General features: G+C 43.8%; 1 protein-coding gene across 1 annotated transcript in view; it reads right to left on the reverse strand.

Moving 5' to 3' along the window:
- Window positions 1-17,096, reverse strand: part of UBE2E3 (ubiquitin conjugating enzyme E2 E3) — a 58,677-nt gene extending 41,581 nt beyond the window's left edge. Inside the window, exons 1-3 of the mRNA XM_062640728.1 lie at window positions 16,960-17,096; window positions 15,565-15,767; window positions 13,363-13,413 (exon numbers count right to left, since the gene is read on the reverse strand). Of these exons, the coding sequence (XP_062496712.1) occupies window positions 13,363-13,413; window positions 15,565-15,758 (245 nt within the window). The 5' untranslated portion in view covers window positions 15,759-15,767; window positions 16,960-17,096. The remainder of the gene's footprint in view (window positions 1-13,362; window positions 13,414-15,564; window positions 15,768-16,959) is intronic.
- Between the last annotated feature and the right edge of the window lie 4,426 nt (window positions 17,097-21,522).

A 21,522-nucleotide genomic window follows, 5' to 3' on the forward strand; every position in this document is an offset into this window, starting at 1 on the left:
TGAGGAGTCACATTCATTCACTGAATGGCTCAGTCCTGTGCTTAGGCTGCCTGCAGAAGGTACTGGTACCCTTCAGAGGGGAAGGAGCTGCCAGTGCACAGCCTTACCACCCTGTTGGGACTGGGGCTATTTCAGCTGGCAGTGCCTTGCCAGGGAGCTCAACAATATGACATGCTCACAGCCATGTAAACCAAGCAGCCAAGAAATCCAGAAAGCTGCATCCCAAGTTCAAAGACGTATTTTTCCAATGTTACATACAGCTTAACTATTTGCAAGGACAGATTAATTCTGGCTTATGATTTCTAGACTAGCAAAGCTTTGTCTGCCTCAGACTACAGAACTCCCCCCCTCCATGCTTAGATTGGACAAGGATCCAAGGAATTTTTATTTTTCTAGTAAAAGCACAGTGTGGACTTAAAACGTCAGCACATACCTGTTCACTAGTGAACACCTAACAGAAGGAGCCAGCAAACACGTTTGACTCATTCCACAACCCTCCCCCCCAACTCAATCCTTCATGTGCTTCCACTCTGTCATCAAGCATCAGTCCAGATACGAGCATACCAGGTACAAAATTAACGCCATTCCATGCAAAGCAGAAGGTGCTGCTGTGAAGATTTAACAAAAAAATTCACATTTTGACTGTCTTCTCCAGCATTTGAATTAGGCTGGAGAGCAGTGACACACCTGGCCACGGAGACTGGGATGTGGCTGGTACACAGCACCAATGTGCGCCACAAGGCTTCTCTGCACCCACCACGTGAAATAAAGCACTGACCCAGAAAACCTCCACAACCCATACACCAGACAGTTTGTTGCAACCACCAATTCCCCTTGGGAAAGGGATAGAAAGAAACTTTAAGGAGAATCTGAAAACACTGGAGAACTGTATTAACAAACCAACAGTAATGTGATTTCTCACTGGTTGTGTCTGACGGGATAGAAGCTAAAGATGAAGGTTAGCTAAAGCAGAAGACACCTTTTCCATCTCTCTAGCCAGCAACCACCTACAGAAAGTGCATAAAGCAGCAAAGCAACCCTTTTAACTGTTAAAAGAAAAACAAAAAACAAAACCCAAACTGGGTTTTTAACTCTCAGCTTTCTAACACCTATTAAAAGAACCTACTACTGAAAACAGCTTTACATATTTGGTAATAGCACTGAAGCTGTAGTAATCTCATAGTTCCACACAAAAAGCTCAAAACTTCTCACGGGTGCTTTTATACCTCGGCATCAACTTGCAGAACCAGCTCCTCCTTTCCATTTCCATTAAAGCATGACAGATCACCATCTAAGGATCACCATCACACAATGCCAGGCCAAATTAAGTTTATTAGACCTTCAACAAATAGCTATTTCTATCTTTATTTAGACACTGTATGCAAAGCACAGAAAAATCACACAAGACAACTGCAATTCACAGGAAGTAAGAGTTCCCAGTTCCTTCTGCCCAGATGAGAAGTACCAAAGTCTAACTCATGGCATATTCTTACAGAGCTTGGTTTTTGTACAGAAAGAAGATAAATTGGTAACAAAAGATTTACCTGATCACTGCAGCTCACATCTCTATTTACTCCATCCCTGACCCCACCTTCACTAATTTCTAGGAAAGCACACTTAGGGGAACTTTGCCCAGAATGACCTTTATATCTAAGAGAACAACTCAGCCTACAGTGGTTGCTTTAGTACCCATGATCCTAACTGTTAGCTTGCCTTCCAACTGATAAGAAATTACTTTGCTTCTTCTATTCCTAAGACAAAAAAATACCCAAGAAGGCTTAACAAAAACCAAAGACTTTAAAAAAAAAAGCTAGTCTGGGGTATTACCATGAAAAATAAAGAGTCAAAAAAAACACCCGAAAGAAAAATGCTTTCACTGTATTTGTTCTCAGATCATGTAGAAAGTAACTGATTTCTGCATCTATTGATCCATTTAAAATCTGGTACTGTATATTATCAAACAAATCACTGCTCTCTTTACTGCTCTGTTTTGGTGATGTCTTTTTTTTTAGTAACTGGTTCCTTTTTTAAAAAACTAACTTATGGTGTGTTTGCTCTGGTATAAGTAAGTATATCAGCTGGAATTCTGGCTTCAGACTACCCCAGGAATCCCAGCACTCTGTGGAGGAAGAAGAATGTGAAGCTAGGCACTACCTGGCTGCATAAAATTCATATGGGTATCATACAAAATATCTACTCCAGAGAAGCAAACATTTTCACAGCCACAGACTGTGCTTCAGTTTATTATGTGAAGATCACTCTCTCAGATGTGATTACTGCTTAATCACACTTGTAGAATTTTAGGTTGTGTAGTATTTCTACCTTTTGCATAAGAAATTTGTTTAATCATTCAGACTATGCTTAATATGCAGTAGGCTGTGCTGAATAACTTAGGTCACTTAAATTTGCTTCCATAGGAATACAGTGATGGTTTCAGATTTCATTACAAGTTGACCTTAGTCTCTTAAGACCTCTCTTTGCTTTTGCTTTAAAGGCTAGAAATTAAACCAAATTTTTAACTTCCACCCCTTCCCCCCCACCCTTAAAGATGTTGAAGTTCGAAACTCTAAACCAAAACTGGGGTTTGGCATAATGGGTTTGGTCCACTGGGCCATCAAGGTGTCTGCAAAAGGGGGTGTCACTTAATCTGTGATGCTTCTGCCCTTGATATTAATTAATTAGATACAGATGTGCCTTAGGTACCTACAAACAAGTTAGGATATGCATCAATGTACAACAATAACACAGAGCTCAATGTCAACTAACCATCCCTGCACCACTTCACTTTGTCCCGTGGATCCTCCAGCCTGGATGAGGTCTGATACTGAGATACCAGGGGGAAGGACAAAAGCTAGTTAAAGCATGAACACCCCAGGCAGTGACTGCACAGTAGACAAGTCCTTTGTTTGTCAGAAGAGGTGCCTGTGTGCGGGAGGAATCTGGCTGCCCATTGTCTGCTACAATAGCTGGAGCTTCACAGCTAGAATCACCATCAGCTGAACATACCTCCTATTTCATAGCTACTGATCTGCTGCTAACCTTCCCTTATGGAAAGGAAAACACCAGTATTTCTCTTTGATGTTTGCCTTCCGTTTGTCCCATAAAATGTGACCTGACCTGACACTCTACTGATTTACTCTGTCTTCAATATTTTGGTGATTTCCATGCCTAGGCTTTAGGGTGAAGTGATAACTCGAGTTCAAACTTAAACTGCCTCACTGCAGCTTCAAGCTCAATGAACTGACCTGGCACTGCTGAGAACCCCCAGTAGTATGAGCAGTTGCATGAGTGCTGGACATCACCACCTTTGCTCAAGCTATGCTAATCACGCATCCACAAGTCACACTGACCTCACACTGAACATGTACCTTAATGTGCTTACTGATTTCCTGCCCAGCCGCTGCAGCTACATGCAGGGTTTCTGGCCAGGGAGGAACTCACCTCAAAGACAATCGTGTTGTGACTCCCTGAGGCTGGCCTTTAGCTTTGCCGTCTGTTCTTTGCCTTCGTTGGCTGCGTTCCCAGAGACGGCACCCTTCTGCATGCCTCAGAGAGGAACTACTGAAGTTTATAGCAGCATTAACTCATCAGCTGGAAACCTGCCAGGCTGCTTACATTTTCACTACCATCTTCTGAGGCCTGACTCCAGAAGGTGCTTAGAGACAGGATCCATGGTCAGAGGCAGTATGCTATACAACTCTTTTCTGATGTGCTTGGATCCGTCTGGGTGTTGTGCACAGATGCATGAGGGCTCGCGTATGTACTACAAACTGCCTCAATGAAGCAGGAAAAAAAATGTCCCTTGCTTTTGTTTCTCTCAGTGTTAGAGGTGACTGTGGAACAAAAGCAGAGAATCCGAGCACAGAGTACATGAAGTATAAAAAAACAGGATCTATAGCACAACCTGCGCTATTACTTTCTCACAAAGTTGATATACCTCTGGAGAATTTATGACATTTGCTAGCTTATTTCTAGTTAGCAGCACGTGACAACTTTGTGCAAGGAAAGTAGGATTGGACCCAAAAGGAAAACAAAGATAAAATGAGGAGGAGGGGAATCAGCAGAAAAAAAAATAAAAATCATTAGTAATTTGCTTTTTTTAATTGATAGCAGCACACAACCTGTGCACTTCCAGTGACTTTCCCAGTAACTGCTGTTACTGTTGTTGCCTGTAATCATAGAAACTGTGTCTTTTCCCAGATGATTATACTACAAAACCCTGATTAAAATAGTTTTTAAATGAGGGGAAAATCACTTCCTGATAAGCTTTCCTTTAATATTGTCATTTAAATCTGGTATCACAGATAGCTTGATCAAACTGGTCCCCAAGAGATCACTTAGTCCATTTCCTGCTTAAAGACAGAAATAACAGTACCTAAGTATCATAAGCATCTACCAGTCATTTGTCTAAACTCTGTTCTTAAAAAACAATGGTGATGCAGATCCACAACCTCCTTATGCATACTGTCTTTATAGCTAGGTACTCCTCACATCTAAATTAGGTCTTCGTTATGATAAAGTTGCTCTCCATAACCACCTGGCAAGACAAGCAACAATTGCCTGTTCTGCTTTGCAACAACTTTCTTCAACTCTATACACAAAGATTACTTTCTTTCTTTCTCTCTCTCTTTCTCTCTTTCTTTCTTTCCTTCTTTCTTTTCTTTCCTCTAACCTGTATTGTTTCCTGCTACCCCACACTGCTTTGTAGTGTTGTGCCTAACACTGGATGAGGTACTCCAGCTGGCCTTTTCTAGTGCTGAACAGAATGGGATGGCTTTACATACCATGTCCCCAGCATTTCTTTTCTATTTTTTTTTTTAATGCATCCCCCTATCGTGACTGCTGCTCTATTTATTTCTCTTGCTGCAGCTTTATACTGTATACTCCTGGAAAGCACATGATCCTCAGAGTGGCTACCCCTTTTCTGAAGAACTGTTTCTCATCCAGTCTTCTTTTTTTTTCCCATGGACATGTACAGCTGATTATGCTACTAAAGTGCCGTGCCTATCAGTTCTCATTATTAAATAACATGCTATTTTTAAGGTAATTTCCTATATTTGCCCATCTCACTTTGCACTCTCGTCCTGTCCTCCAGTGTGCCTACAACCCCTTCCTCCCTGTTGTTACCTGCAAATGCAATATTTATATGCTCTAGCCCAATGACCATGTCAATAATGAAAACATCAATTACTAACGACTGCAGGATGGTCCTCTACATGCCCTCTATACAAGTTCTTCCAAGCTGAAAGTGACCCACTGGTAACTACAGATCACTGCGGTGTTTCGAGGCAATCTCTCCCCTCATTTAGTTTCTGAAAGTGATGCTTACAACAATAGTTTCAACACTGTCGACTAAACCTGTATCTGAGCTCCTGACAGATCTGGCCAGTCTGTTTCACAGTAAGTGCTATAAAATTAACAACTGCTCCAACCACAGTTCTGAACTAGATAAGAGTATAGCGCACTCTCTGCACAGGGAGAATTAATCCAAATTAATGCAAGCAGGCTAGGACTCGTTTATCACTAGCAGTTACTGGCTCAAAGTAAGGCATCACTTTAAGGTTACAGCATCGTTCCTGGCTAACTTAGTGGTATGCCTGATCCTGATCTAGATGGCAGGTGGATACCCTTGCTCCTGCCTTAGCTCTGAACTCAGAAAACATGCTTAAGGTATTTTTTCATGATGTCTGTACTACCTGTTTTGAAATGTTCCATATCTATGCAAATCCTAGTTACACCAGCTCCAGGAAATCTCCACACATCAGTTTTGTATGAAGTAGTTGACTCATTTTAAATAAAGGGTTTAATGTAGTTTAGCTAATTCTCTTAAACTTGCACTTTCTTAATTTGAACTAAAACTAGGTGTCCCAACTCTGTAAAAGTAAAGATAAAATCAAAGAAGAGTAACCGATACACACAGACAAATCAGTCTGAGGGGGAAGCATTCAGTGTGCTAAGACCTTGACACACATACTGTTTATCTCAAACTAAGTATGACAGGCTGGCAGTGGTAAGCAGTGCAGAGTCTGAGTATAAAAAGAAATATATATATATATATATACACACATGGTACATTTTAATCAGTTTACTACAGAGCCTGAGGGGCCTTTGTGCGGTTATACAAATGCATATTTGAAAAGCAGATCTGTCCTTAAATCTAAGGACACATGGCTTTGCAGTTTCACACTTTTTTGAACAACACCACTTAAAAGAACTGTTTAAGAACCTGGTCCTGCTTGGGCTCTTCTGTTGCTTCCACACAGACACAATGAGGGTCAGTTCTCTACCATCAGTAGCAGAGTGAAAAGTGTATGAACTATTTCTACAACGGTATGGTAGACAGACAGCCATGATTTTGTTTTTGCTCTTTGACAATAATGCTGAAGAGAGCTAGTGTAAGACTTACACAACCTTTTGACTAACAGAGATATTTAAAAGCATGTCTAACAGCACTGTGAATACTGCTTACACAAGTGCCTAACCTGCAAATCTGCAGGCATGAAAACTTACTCCTGTGAGTAGAGGTGGCGATTTGTGTTGCATAACCCTGTCTTAATTATGTTACTAAGATTACTTGCATAAGAAATTCACTGTGTGGGGTTTGGTTAAAAAAAGCTTGGTTTCTAGCTTGCAAGAGGTTGACACTAGCGCAGGTAAAAACACAACAAACAACCCCCCCCCCCACACTTCAGGCATTTTGAGTTAGTGGATGTGCCATCTAGTCTCAACTGAAAAGAAAGCAATTTAAATATTCTCCCAATTCAAAACATTCAGGAATTACACAATCTGCCACTGTTGCATTTTTCTTTTGTAATAAAAACATGTTAAATAACAGTGCGCTCGAGCTCTACTTAACACTTCAATGTTTTACTGAAATGCCTTTCTAAATTTGTTTCATTCCTCCTCCTTAAGCGACACATTGGCAAATAAGTGGCAAATAAGGTAAAAGCCATTCTGCACACATAAAGATGGCACAATCAGGCTGTTACTACAAATGGACAGAAATACAGAAATACCAGACTTTGGATTGCTGTGCTCAGTTATACCACTCCTTCCTACTCTGACCTAGACTATACTCTTCTGGTAGGAAAGAGGGAGTGAAAAAACAGAATGGAAGAAAATGCTTAGTAGAAATAATTCTAGACACATCAAGGCTATCACTAGCTAAACATGTCTTTACATCACTGCGAGCCACTAATTCAGCAACTAACAACGAAGGAACTGCTTTAGAAAGAAGCACAGGATGATGTTTGGAGCTGGACAATACTAAAAAGTAGTATTTCAATACTCCCTTAAGAGCTACTTCAAACATGTTCTTACAGGAGTGGAGAACCTTCTTCATCATATTTTTGTAACTGCATACTTATGTAGAGGGAAGGAAGTATGAGAAATAATTGTGTGGGTTTGTGTTCTCAAAACCATCCTGCAAGCTTCAGCTTTCTTGCATTGCACCCGGCGGTGAGATAGTGCTGGGCAGACAACAAAAAGTACAATGTAACTATCAGAAGATACACTATCCAGTGGAGTTTGGGTGAGGCTTTTTAGATTTTGCTCATACAGCTTCAGCAGAGGCACTTTTACACGTAACTCTTAATACACTGTCTCTTACATACCTTAATCAACTTCTCCTTCTATAGGGAAATATTTAGCATTCACAGTTGGTGTTTTCACCACGGAGGTGAAAACAAGCAAAACTGACATCTTTTTTTTTTCTCTCAGTGAGACTCGGTATTTAGCAATCTGAAGAGGTTTGCCCAATGAGAAATTAACAGAATAAACACAGAACTGGGGGACTGCCATTGATCGGAAAAGTCAACAGCTTGAGTGGGAAAAAAAAAACGGTACATGTGAAGACTCAGGCACATGTGTTTGCTACAGTATAGGGGCCTGGTATTCGACTGCATTCAGAATATTCTTCCTCCTACTGATTTCAGAAAAGCAACAGAACTAATGCCTGGCTTTGACAAAGGAGAGATGGAAACTTATTACATTTGAGAGACAAAGGAATGGATTGACTTATTCATATCCTGGTGTGCCTGACAAAATGCTTTGTGTGAACAATGCCTACTCTGAAGGGAGGGAGGAAAAAGCCAGCAGAGCTCTTTTGAATCACCTATTTAAACCGTTTAAGCAAACTTGGATGATTTTTTTTTTTTTTATTATTATTATTATTTCTCTCCCCCTTCCCTCCACCCCCCCTCCCCCCCCCCCGGGGAGCACTATGGAGTAATCATATGAATCTGCTTCACTTACTGACTGGAGTAGTCACCTCTACAGCAGAACTGGAGCAAACCACAGCTGTGCAGTAACATCTTCAACAGGCACAACTGTTTGCAGAGTAAACATTTGCCTATAACCTTACTGTAGACAGAGTATGTTAACAAAAGGAAGGCTTCCACCAGCTTAGCTGTGGCACCCTCCTTGCTAACATAAGGCTGCATTAGCTCAAACCCAGCGCTACCTCTGCACGTGGAAGAGCCTGCACCACTGGCACAATTGTTCGTTGCTCCTCATTGTTTCAGACAGTTCAACTGAAAGAGCTTAAATTGCTGGTGTGAAGAACACCTTCGCAATATTGCTTTAAATACATGCCGCAGTGCTTCCCCACTGATAGGGTAATAACCACAGTGAGACAGTTACAAACATCTGGATTCATGGGTCCATAACTAAACCAGTAATAGCATTCGTCTGCCAGGGTTTTGCAGGCATTTTTCTTCGTGTTAAACTCCAGACTGTGGGGTTGGGCTGGCAACACTCTACAGCATAGAATTAGCCCAAGATGTGGCAGTAATGAAAGGGACAAATGCAGTCCTTAGGAACCAGAAGAATCCTGTGTTAAAACAAACCCCCTACATGTCTTGCTCCCATTGTACTCAGTACACATACTTCAGAGTGTTATTTTAAAATAAGTAATTTTAAAATGAACCACTCATAAATTATCGACCTACTTGTGAGCCTAGGAAATGCTACAAACAGCAAAACCATCAACTGCTTCCTTCTGTAGTACTGCTCAAGGAATCACATTAGTATATATTAGCATACAAGGCCTGAAAATAAACAGTAATCGAGACAGTAATCCCTGTTAAGGAAAATCTTTTCAACAGAGCTATCAGGTCAGGCACCCACTAGCTAGAGCATGAGGCAGAGCAGGGAGCCTCTGGGACGATCCAAGCAGCTCTCCCTTGGTAAGAATTCCCATTTCCCAGCAGCTGTGAAGGAGGAAAGCTGCCTCTCTGACCAGTGCTCTAAGGCACGTGTTTCATCTGGCCTTTCTTCTTTTCCTTTTCCTTATTTCTTTTTTTTTTAACCAGTTGCTTTCTGATGTCTGATCTTTAATTTAACAAACAGAAAAGATTAAAGCAGACAGAACAGATTACAAAGTGCTTAAATCCTCCCACTTGTATGGGAAAGATGCACTATCTGAGCTCACCTCTTTTTAAACCACATGAATTAAGCTCTGAGTGGATACACTGATTCTGGTGTTTGCTTTGATTTCCTACACAGTTTATACCAAACTGGATTTGTTGTAAAATGGGTTGTAAACTATAAACTAAGCTGGCATGGGTGTTACTAAATTTACTTAATACTGCGTTGAACTTTAAAAACTTTCCCATGAAGATGAACAATGATTAATTTTGGAATGGAAATGAGGAGTGGTGAGCAAAAGAAGACTGGGAATACATTTTTTTGCTATTGTGGATCAGCAGGGCAGCCAAGAACAGCTAAAGGAAGCTGCTATAAATCACTGTACCCCTGGGAACGGCCTCATTCGTGCCAGCCCTAAAAGCCAGGAAACACAAGGAGCATCGGAGCTGGCTCTGCCCTGCTCCACCTGAGCTGCAGCCTCCAGGTCGGGCAGGTCAGAACACCAGCCTCAGATATAACCTTAACTACGGAACAGTGATCTCTGATCTGAACAGATTTACACCGTGAACTGAAAATGGTTATTTCAGATATATCAAGCCTACTTAACAGCATCTCTGCAGTCCAGATTTACCATGCATTACGTGCAAGACTTCTGCAGCATTTTCCTGAGAATGTGTAACGGTGGGGTTTGGCACACTTCCATACCTTGAAGTATGTGTGCTTGGCCATGGTTTGAAACTGAGCTGCCTAGGAGCAATAGGGCCAAGACCTTTTTAGCTTTGCTTTATGCTATTAAAAGCACAAAAGAAATTAAATACAGCACACTGCACCGAGTAGCACGCTTTGAGTTAAGCCAGCAAAAGCAAGAAAAAACAGGATCAGATACCTGCATCCTCAGTTTACCTATCTGTCCTAGTGCTACCGTGCGTGTTGGACAGTAACTGACTCGTTTCAAGCTCTTCTCTTGGACAGAAGAAAACGTGAGGCACAAGCAATACGTAATTTCCTTTCAACATCCTTAGTGGCTTAAGATCAAATACAATTTTATTGCTTTCAGTGTTCTATTTTTGAAATCATATAAAAGTCACAGGAATTACTGTATGTTAAAGAGGACAGATACCCGCGTAAAGTTACTACGTTTTATACTCAGTACCCCAAAGATGCAGCTTGTATTCACGGCTCACAAACATGACAACATGATGCATGACAACACGATTTTTCTAACAGTTCATTGTCCAGTTAACAGAATCCGAAATTAATCTCAACTGTTGAGACAAGCAAGCAAAAACCTGCTTTTTACACATTTCCACTGTGCCTGTCATTCTGCTCCCCCAGTGCCTAAAATACAAGCTAATGTGCAGCCCAGGTCTGCTCAACACACCCAGAAACGGGGCTTTCTTGGGGCTCTGGCATTTTTATAACACAAATGTTATAGCAACACATGCAATTGTGGGAAATGTAAGTGCTGCGGAAACCTACACCTCTTCTGCATGAGAACCACAGTGCAACCAGTCGGTGTCATTTTTAAATAGCTAAATCAGCCTCAGATCACTCCAACAGAGCAACTCTACATGCAGTTACACCGGCAGGTGAGAACTGGCAGCAGCCATCAGTGTTTAACATGATATGAGAGAGTCCAACAGTATTCAGTATTTGCACTGTATCCTGTTAAAGTAACATTTAATGTCTTACATGTGCCATTATCATATTTTAAATATTGGTAATTTTTTTTTCACTTATGTAACTGAGTAACCAGAAGGACCATCAACCTCCAAGAGCATCAGTTGGCAGTTGTATTCTTGTGAAGCCTGCAAATGTGGACTGCAAATGATAAGGCTGTGCTCTAGAACTGGAGGAGCAACAAGCCCACAAGAAGAAATCTCTTTGGGAGAACTTACGACACAAGGGTTTTTATTGCTAAAGCACACATGAATGTGTCCAAGTTATGCAGGCTTTTAAATATTTTTTTACAAGTTCTTTTTCTTTTACAAGAAATCTAAGACGTAGCGTTCTGCTGCTTGTTGCATGATGAGCAATGAAGAGGTGTCATATGCCTGCTGTGTCAGTCTGTTCCCTATCTGTGCTACTACACCCTGTAAGAAAGTGTGTTACAACCTTCAACTGCTCTGCACATAACACACAGCTGCATTTACCTCCTGATACCAGAAAGGCTCCTTCTAACAAGTCAGTTCCAATGTAACAGTAATCCTTCAGGCACTGAAACTCTCTTTAAACTGCTCATCGTGAGAACCCAGAATTTCTGTTACAGAAGCCAACAGGTATCGTAAATACCTTTTATTTTTCAAAAAGTAAAAATGCATTCATCATACAGTTGTTACTGAGTAAAAGGACTAAACTCCTCTTAAAAAAATACTTATGGGAACAGTAGCACTGACTTCCTCACTGGCAAAAAAATAATCTTTTCCCCTACGCTCTGTAGGAGAGAAATGTGAGTAATTTTAGGCACATTGGGGGGTTTTCATCATTCTCAACAGCATCTCTGGGCATCTGGTAGTACCAGCTCACAAGAAAAACTCCCTGCAATACTCTTGTGATGAGAGGAACATACTTTCCTAGAGAGCTAAATATCAGATGGTAATGGAGAGTTTGAGAGGGGTGGCTTCTCTTTCTAAAAACCGAGCTGCAACTTGCTGTATCCAAAACTGCTATAATTAACCTTTTTAGCAACTATAAGGCAAAGTGTTGGTGTTCTATTTCATTTAAATATTTTCTCTCCTACCATGCCCCCTCTTTGAGGGTCCAAGTATAAAGTGCATGACCAATACAGAACTAGATTCCATTAACTTATTAAAAGTCATTAAAACAGCTATTTAAAAACAAAATACCTCCCACTTCCCCAAGGAGAAAAATCAGCAAATAAACCCAACAGGCATTTGGCTCTATTGAAGAGGTAGAGCCCCTGACCCTGCATGCAAATACATCAGACAGCCACAGGCAATCTACAGCACAGACCTCAGGGTAAGACATCTTTACCACAAATTCAATAAGCTCTGGTTAGTCCCTGCTTCCACGGACTAGTCAGACACAAGAACAACTCACATCTCACTCAATTCTTGCTGTAAAACCTGCAGCAAACTTTTCCAACTATTCGGAAAGCCAAATTATTCCGACATAAAATCAGAAAGCACTTCCAGCATTTTTCACACATGTACAAGGCTTGCTGTTACACAGGAGCTATTAATCTCAAGATACCTTGCAGTCAGAAATCTTACCAAGATGCATCAAATCAAAACAGCTTTACTGCAAATCTGAACACCGGATGCTCACAGCTAATGAGAACTTTTATGCATCCTTTAAACAACAGTAAAACATGCAAAAGATTTAAAGAAATTAGCTAGCTATGCTACCATTTAACTTTCCTACAGATCACGAGCTCTGGTTACCGACACTTTATCTAGCACTCAAACACTCAATCTTCCAAGCTTACAATTTCATTTCCTAAAACCTAACAGAAACATCTCCCAAGTTGGGAACTTCCTTAAAAATAGTCTCTATTAAGAGACTACCCCTTTGACCAACAGACATGTAAATTTAAAGGCAATGCTTTATCTAACTGCTAAGCAACACACTTAAGTGTATAAAAATCACATATGGTTCTTTACCCTTACTTCAGAACGAAGTGATAACTCTATAAACCTGGCACTCAAAAAGCCAGTTCAAACTACATGCAGGCATTAAGTTGAAGCTTCAGGGTATTCTGAAGTTCATATAAATTAATGTTTCACAAAGGCAGTGACAAGCTACAAAAACCAAAGTGAATACACTTTACTGTGTACATCAATCACTAACCATTACACCTCCAACACGCAAACAAAATAGCAAACTTCAGTATCAAAGGTTCCCTATGCTTGTTCCATCTGCTGCACACAATTTTTTGTCTAACAGCCACTGGCCGTGAACACTAAGTTTCCCATTTGCTAGCCTGAGCACATTAATCTCCTACCACCGTCCACAATTTAAGAAGCTGTTACATACCTGCAGTTAGGAGGAGGATCAAGGGTTATTTCAGCTAGCTCCTTCTGGATTCTGTTGGTGAAATGAGAACAGACACAAAGCAGTTGAGATAGTCTATAGAATAAATCAGGGAATTACACTGCCCTCTACCACCATGCAGTTAAATGCAAGATTGGCTTTGCCTTCAGTAATGCTAACATGGCTGCTTCCTCTTTGTTCTCAGAGGCATAACCCAAATCCCACAGCTGAGAAACTTTGCAGCTTTTTTCCTGCTCCACGCTGTGCGTAAACAGAACGCTTCCAACTGAGCTGGGTAGGAATCTCCCACAAGTATCCAGAAAAGTAACTCTTTTCCTCATCCGAGCACTTTTTGCCAGGGAGATTTTCTTTTCAAGCTAATATGCAAATGAGGCGAGGGGGGAAACTGCACAGGCAGATTTGACAATGACTTTAAGCCAGCGCTACAGACCTGTGACTGCGGCTCAGGACGTGAACCGCGCTGCCACCAGGCACACACTTTGCACACTATTTTACCTACTACTCTGCAGTGTGTTTAAAACAGAGGATTTCCAGATCTGCCAGCTGTCTCTGTTACTGGAGTCATCTCCTCTGGATCAACTTTGCTGCTCGCCACACCTTCTGCTGCCTTTCTTCCCCCAACCTTATACAGTAGCTGTATTTACATGACTAAAAGTGAAATAATAACTTGACATAATCTGTGCTTAGCTTTACTTTATTAAAACCACTCCCAAGCTGTTAATCCAGAAGAGGAATATGGAAAACTTTTTGTCAATTTGACAGTTTATTCAGGTATATAAGAGGTGCAATTTCAAAAGACACATGGTAAATTCCTCTTAAAAAATCAGACAGGACTTCTCTTCAGCAAAGGAGCTATATGAGCAAGACCACAAATTCTGTGTGAATAGCAAGTGTTAAAATACAAGCTAACATAACTGCTTTGCACACCCTTGCCCTACTACCAGTAAATTCAGTCAGACTACCAAACTATTTGAGATGTACAGAATTAGACTTGCAACAATTCAGTGAAAAAAAGGCAAGAGGGAAAAACTCAGTCTGGAAATCCTGCATCTCATGCTTTTCAAAAAAGGTAAGTACTAACAAATTACAAAGCCTACATAGCAGCTCTTTCTTTAGCCAGTCCTGTTTTCAAAGGGTTTCTTTAACAATCTCAAAAGTCATCAAAGCCACCCAGCCATACTCTGCAGCAATTTTAACACATTAAAAAACTATTTACTGAATTTTAGTCCAATAAATAATTACTAAAGTGTTTCTAAAAGTTTGAACCACAGTCTTCACATGAAATAAGCAAAACTTAAAGCTACCATGGCCACTCTACAGCTTTTCTTGCTATCGAATATTTGTGGACGTTTGTAAAGGAAAGCAACTCCAGAGAAAGGACTGCAAAGTTATCTTTCATCTCCAAAGAGCACTGGAATCAAGGGATTTAAAGTTTGCCTATTTCACATGGCTGAACTTACTTACAGAAAATTATCAGTGTGTGTCTTGAGAGCTGGACTGCCAGTGACCTTATACGCAAATAAAAATGCAACAGATATATTTAAACAAGGTTTCTGAATATTTTGATATTTAAAGGTAGAGGCTACCTGTAGAACGCCATAGTCTGAAGGTACAGATCCTAAGGGAGAAAACTTGCCAAAGTTTATCCTGAAAGAACTGCAGAACAAACTTCAAGGCGTAGAAGGCTCTCCCGTGGACTGACATGAAAAGCCAGTCATGCAGCCCACAGGAGCCACTGGGCTTTTGTGACTTCTTTAATTAAAGAGCATTGTTTGACATCAGTCTACAGACCATAATAAAATACACCAGGAGAAATCCACCCAACACCAATCAGGCATGGAAACCTTACTCCGAAAAAGATAGCCGAAGCTGATGCTCTTTCCCACATTTTTGCCAGTACAAGACATACTTAGGTGCCCCCCCAGCCAGCCTGTAAGTTACCAAGTTCTCAAACAACTCCTCCAAAGACGTATGACAAGTCCATGTAATTTTACTACCCCAGTAAGACTTGGATTAATGAAGATATCACCTGGCAGGCTCCTGTACTACAAGAAGTCGGTACTTTGCTCTTTCCCGCACAGCTTTACAAGAACCCCTTCACCTTGAGAAGTGCAACGCAAGTGCCGCGTCCCAAAACACCACGTAAAAAGTCCTACGGATTGTTGTACAGAGCATTCCCTTTACCTTTTAGCACTAGTAGACAGCTTAGCAGTAGTTTTGCTGGACAGTTTGGTGTTCTTCTTCTGCTGGGTGGCAGATGGTTTTCGCTCTTCTTGCTCCTCCGGTTCAGGTGCCGGTGGATCCCTTTGATCTGCATCCGAACTACCGCTGCTGGTACTGGGACTTTCATCGTCTGACCTCTGCCTATCGCTGGACATCGTGGGGAGCTTTTTGGGGAAGGAGAAGCAAAGAGGCAGAGTTAATACAAAGGCAGGACTCCCTCTTGCCATTCCCCAAGTTCCAGAGAACACCTGAATTGGTGACAACTCTGTTTGACTAGAGAAATACACTTCTTTGTCTCATCCCCCGGGGCTGCAGTTTGACAGCTACTGAGTGATATTTACACTTCCGAAAATACTGATATTTCCAATTTTTAAGCCCACTCGCATTTTTCTCATACTTTAAACAATATGCCAATTGTCGACTTTGTTCTAAGGCATGAGACAGATTTAGCAGGGTACTTAGGCAATGCACATTAATAACTTATGACACATGGTAAATAACAGACCTCGCTGAAAATGTTTTTTAAAAAGTCACTAATACCCTGTAAATATTTACACTGGAGCAGAGCATTTTATTGGGTCCAAACGCCAGATCCCCCTTCTCTCTCCCCCTCTCCCCGAGAAAATATATTGCCAGCAACACTTGGGTTGATTTCAGATGGAAATGTACACTTGCTCTGGGCATTTAAAGGGCTGGGCTGCGGAGGGGAGAGTACACACGACTCAGGGTTTTCGCTGTTGTTGTTGGGTTGGTTGTTTTTTTTAAGAGAAAAACCCCAAGCTGCATTCAGAACAAGCCGGGCAGCAGCAGCCCCGGTTATTTACATGGCCAGCAGCGAGAACTGGCCACCGCCGAGCTGCCGGAGGGGGAAGAAGCATAATTCAAACTGCACCTTCTGCACAGCTCTCCCCGCCGCCGCTCCCCGCGCAGCTCCGCCAGGCAGACCGACATTTTTCCGCCGATGGGGAGGGGGGGGGGGGGGGGGGGGGAAGGAGCGGGGTGGGGGAGGAGGGGGCTGCCCCGGCGGCCGGGGGGGGGCCGAGGAGGAGCGCGGCGGGGAGCTGCGGCAGGGCTGGAGGCGGCCACCCGGCCGCGCTTTGTGGGGAGAGCCGCGGCGCGGCTCGGCTGGGCTCGGCGCGGCGGGCGGCGGCGGCTCGCCCGGCCCCGCACCGCACCGTGCGTGTGCACCAAGTGAGGCGTGAACTCGGGCCGGCTCCGCGCCCCCGGCCGCCGCCAGGCAGCGAGCGCCGAAAACAAGAACAAAGCTCCTCTACCAGCCCCCCCGCCTCCTCCCCGCCTCCCCCCACCGCGCTCGCCCAGCCGCCGCGGCAGCCGCCTCGCCCGCCTCTCCCTTACCTTCGCCGGCGTCCTGTCCCGCTGCTGGGTCGGAGAGGCGGGATGGCGGGGGGCCGGGCCGGGCCCGCGGCGCCCGAGGAGGGGGACGGAGGCGGCCGGGGGGCTATACGGCGGCGGCGGCGGCTCTGTGGCCGGGCAGTGTGGAACATTGAGAGCCGGAGCAGGGGGGGACGGGGGGAGGCGCGGTGCGGCCCCGCGGCCGGCGGGTGGCGCTGGCGGGCCCCGCTCTGCGGCGCGGGCTCCCGCGGCGGGCCGGGGGGCCGGGGCGGGGGGCGGCGGGCGCGCGCCTGCGGGGGCGGGGGAGGGGGCGCCGGCCGCCTCCGGCCTCCTCCCGCCCCCGCCAGCCGCGGAGCCGGCGGCGGAGCTCCGGGCGCGGGGATGCGGGGGGGGGGGGGGGGGGGGGGGGGGGGGCGCGCGCGGCCGCCGGAGCGCGCGCAGGCGCTCTCCCGCCGCGGCACGGGGCGCGCGTGCTCCGGGCCAGGCAAGGACAAAGCCGCGGCGCGTGGGGGGGGGCGGGCCTCGACGGCCGCTCGGAGCGGTCCGTGCCCGCCTGCTCTGCCCCCCTCCGCCGCAGCTGGTGCCCGGGCACTGCTCCGAGTCCCGGTGGGCGCCTGCCTCCAGCCCGCCGGCCCTGCGGGGCAGCACCGGGCCGGTACCTGCCGCTGGCTGCACCCGTTGGGCGCCGTGCGGCCTCCGGAGCTGCTGGCCTCGCACCTCGCCTCGTGCCTTACGCCCGTGTAGGGGTAGGGACAGGCACGGGCCACCCGCAGAGGTGTGGGACCTGTGGTGGTTCTGCACCCGCCATGGCTGCCCTCTCACAGTCACCTCCAAAACGTCTCCGTTCCTGGCACATCTTCACATGTGGGAGCTGGAGAAACCGGTGTCTGGCGCGGCGTCCCTGCGGGAGCCCAAGGCATGAAGTGGCGGCCATGGGGATCCCACCAGCCATGGCCCGTGTGGGTTGAGGGGACCCTGCAGGAGAGTTGCCCTCATGGGAATCAGGGTTTAAAACACAACTAGTTGTTGTTCCTTGGGCAGCCAGTGCTCTGAATGCTTTATGGAGGAAAAGCAGTATTAGCAGTTGTGGTAGGTGTCACAACTGTGCGGAAGGTGGTGTACGTGGAGATAAAGTTTCTTTTCTGGCCCATCATGCATGTGCCGTTCCAGTGTGTTCATGAACAGCTTTACATGCTGTACACCTCTACTGTGTTGTGCAGTAAAAGCAATGCACCAATTAAAATAATGTAAATACTCCAAACTTGGAGCTGGCAATAAAATGCGTTTGCAAAAAGGATTCATTCTGTCTGCAAAACATGGATGAGGTAGTGTGGAGCTGGCTTCAGCAGTGAAGGAATTAACAATTACTGTAAATATTTGTGCAATTTGCATGAAATCTCAGGCTAATGTTGCTGTCCAGCACAAGGGCTTTCGCCTGGATGGTTTTTACCTCGAGGGCTTTCACTACCAACAGTCTAATGACTTAAAGCTACTCTGTTTTTTTAGCTTGTGCAGGATCAAGGGGTCAGAGAGTATATATCATGCTCTAGAGGGAATAAACAACTGGCGTGTCAGGGAATACCCTTCTCTGGGCAGCTGAAGTTAGCTCAGTTGAAAAGTATGCTGCTGGAGATTTGGAGAGAGAGTTGAATGATGTGATGTGGAGAATACTGGAGGTTTGTTTGTTATAGTAGGCTAGAGAGAATTCCCAGATCACCACTACAGGCAATTTGCCCCTGAGGTATGCTGCAGAAAATTCCTAGCATAAACAGTATCTGGCATGATGAGCAATCTGGGCATAATTAGTAAAAGGGAAGCATGGCAATATCAAAAACCTATCAGTCAGCACTGAGAACCTTTTTCATTCCCTCACCTGCCCCGTTCCATTGATGGTGCTCAAGATGAGCCTGTCTTGAAAGTCAGGATTAAGTGTTTAAATTTTTCTTTTCATTTCAGGTGAAAGTTAACACAGGTGTCCTAAACCAAAACATACTAAGAGAGTGTGCGTCTACAGAACGAAAGTGAGTAGATTGGTTAAGGTTTGCACACCATGTCAGCTGCTACGTGTTGTGTGGCTTCTGTGGCTTTCAGGATACCAAGTGAAAATAAAGCAAGCCTCTTTAACAGAGACTAATTGAAAAACCAGCCTAGATTTTATTTATTCTCAGCCTTTTGTACCTTATTAGAACAGATTTACTACGGCAGTGTGTGGATATAACAGGTGTTTATTTGAATGAATATTCATTCATTTGACATCACGTCTCAAAGGATAACACTTTCTTTTTGTGAGGTGGTATTTTCCTTGGGTATGTTTGTTACGTTGTAAACCGTAGAAAAAGTAAAGTAATGCGCTGAGGGGTACAGTACTGGTAGAAGGAGAAATGCTGATTTTAATAGCCAGTGTTGCAAAGCTACATATCATGATATCTCTGGCTTTTCATATCCCTTGTGATTTGACATTGGTTAATTTTAACTGATGCATCCACCATGCACCCATGCTTTACTTTTTCAGTTTACTGGGTACTTGAATGGTCAAAGTGTAGCTGGTACTGTGAAGTGCAGGGCCTTCCTAAGGACCTTCCAGACTTGTCCTGGACACTCAGTAGTGGGTGAGGCCTGCATTTGTTCCCCAGTCAGTTGCCTTTGTTTGGGTTTTTTTTACAAGCCTTGCTCCCAAAGGTGGTTGATGTTTTTTTTTCAGAAGCCCAGTGTCTTTCTGGGTACGTCTCCATCCCTGTTCTGTCAGAGCACAGGTATGAAGTTACTCTCAGCATGTGGAGGTTTAGCAGCTGCTTTGAGCTTCACAGACATAGAATATTTTTCTAGGTTTAGGAATTCACAGTTCAGTCTCCTCCATCTGACATGAAATTCTGTGATAGCAAACAGCTCGATGCCTGGCACCAGCACTAGGGTGAAAGGCATTTTCTGCTTCTGACAGGAAAACTATGAGGGATGGAAAAATCACTGCTTGATCTTCTTGCCCCTACCATTTTAAGGGTGTACAGATGGTAAAATAAGGCCAGCATACTTTTTTCATTATTAAGAGCAGCTCAACTGAAAATACTACTTAATGTTTACAGTCATGTACTCCATCTTCTTTATCACAAAATCACTGTTTCCTGACAGTAAATATATCTTCCCCTGGCAATGTGTCTTTCTATTCTATGTGTGTACCCATACTGTGGGAATTGTGGTGTTAAAGCACCTGTTGGAGCTCTGCTGCAACACCACAGCTAGACGGGCCCAAACTGCAGAACCAGGAAATGAACAGATTTATTTTGTTTTAAAGTAGGTGGGGTAAAATTCAGATTGTGTTTTTCTTAGCAACTAGTGTCATAGTAGCAGCCAGTCATCCTTATAAGGTAGATCCAGTACAAATATCCAGCCTGCCTTTTCCCAGGATAATTAACAACTTTAACAGAAAGAGCTGGGAAAGTAGATTAGTCAAAAGCTTTGGGCCAGGAAGAGGTGTAGTGACTTACAGAAGCAAGTGCAGGAAGCCTGCTACAGGTCAGTAATTGCAGCTCATCCTGTTATGCCTTAAAAATCACTGCCATAAATAGGATTATTTTCACATTGTGATGCTATAGGTTCATTTGGGTTTATGAATGGAAAATTATCCCTAAAGAACAATGTTCCTACTACATTTCGGTTAATTGGTGTCCTCAAGAATTCACAAGAAAAGCAGAGGTAATTATTTTGTCCTCAAACTGAGAAGTAAAGTAAAGGTGGGAATGGGCAAGAATCAGCTGCAGGAAGCCACCTCCTGGTCCCTTTGTTAGCTGGTGTTTAGGCCATCTATTGGTTTTGTATGGCCACCTTACAAATCCTGGCACGGGAATATGGTGGAGGAAGGAGGACAGGGAGTTGGGGGCAGAGATGAAGGCGAGGACAGGGAGTTGGAGTGCAGAGATGAAGGCAAGAGCCAGAATGCTGCTGTGCTTCAGTTGTGCTTGTTTGAGGAATGACTTCTTGGACACTGTTGTAGCTTAGCAATAGTCCTGAGACTGCTGTAATGCAGACTGTCATGAGGCCTGGGAATCAGGATGCTTAGAGGAGTTTTCAGGATATCTTTACTTTCTCTGGACCCAGGAGGAGTTACCAGCTCCATTTTAACACACGAGTTAGCTAGTTAGCCAGGGTTCCCTATCATGATGAGCACTACTGTGTCTAAATCCATAAAAATATACTTAAAGCACTGCAGATGTTAATTAGTTTTCATAGTAATTCTGTGAAGTATATAGAATGTTCTGCTGTATAGTATACATTGTATTTGCTGGTTGGTTTTTATACACTAAAAGGCTAAGTGATCAGTTGGGCACTAGTTTTTAATAGATTAATGTTAAGCACTTAAATACCATAACAGGTAAAAGTGTGGTTTTGAAGCACAAAGTCATGTGAAAATGGTCTTATTTCAGTGTTCTCCTGGAGTCCTTGTATTCTGTTGTTTAAATTCTTTCCCTGTGTATGGATTATTGATGCAAGAAAAGAAAGCACAGTGGCTCCTTTGGAGTTCCTGTAGTCATTCAGAAGAATCCAGTGTCAAGTAAGTATCAGTGCTTTAAA

This window comes from Pezoporus occidentalis, unplaced genomic scaffold (genome assembly GCF_034315485.1).
Source record: "Pezoporus occidentalis ecotype Australia unplaced genomic scaffold, CSIRO_AGI_Poc_V1 ctg66, whole genome shotgun sequence".
In the NCBI taxonomy this organism is placed as follows: Eukaryota; Metazoa; Chordata; class Aves; order Psittaciformes; family Psittacidae; genus Pezoporus; species Pezoporus occidentalis.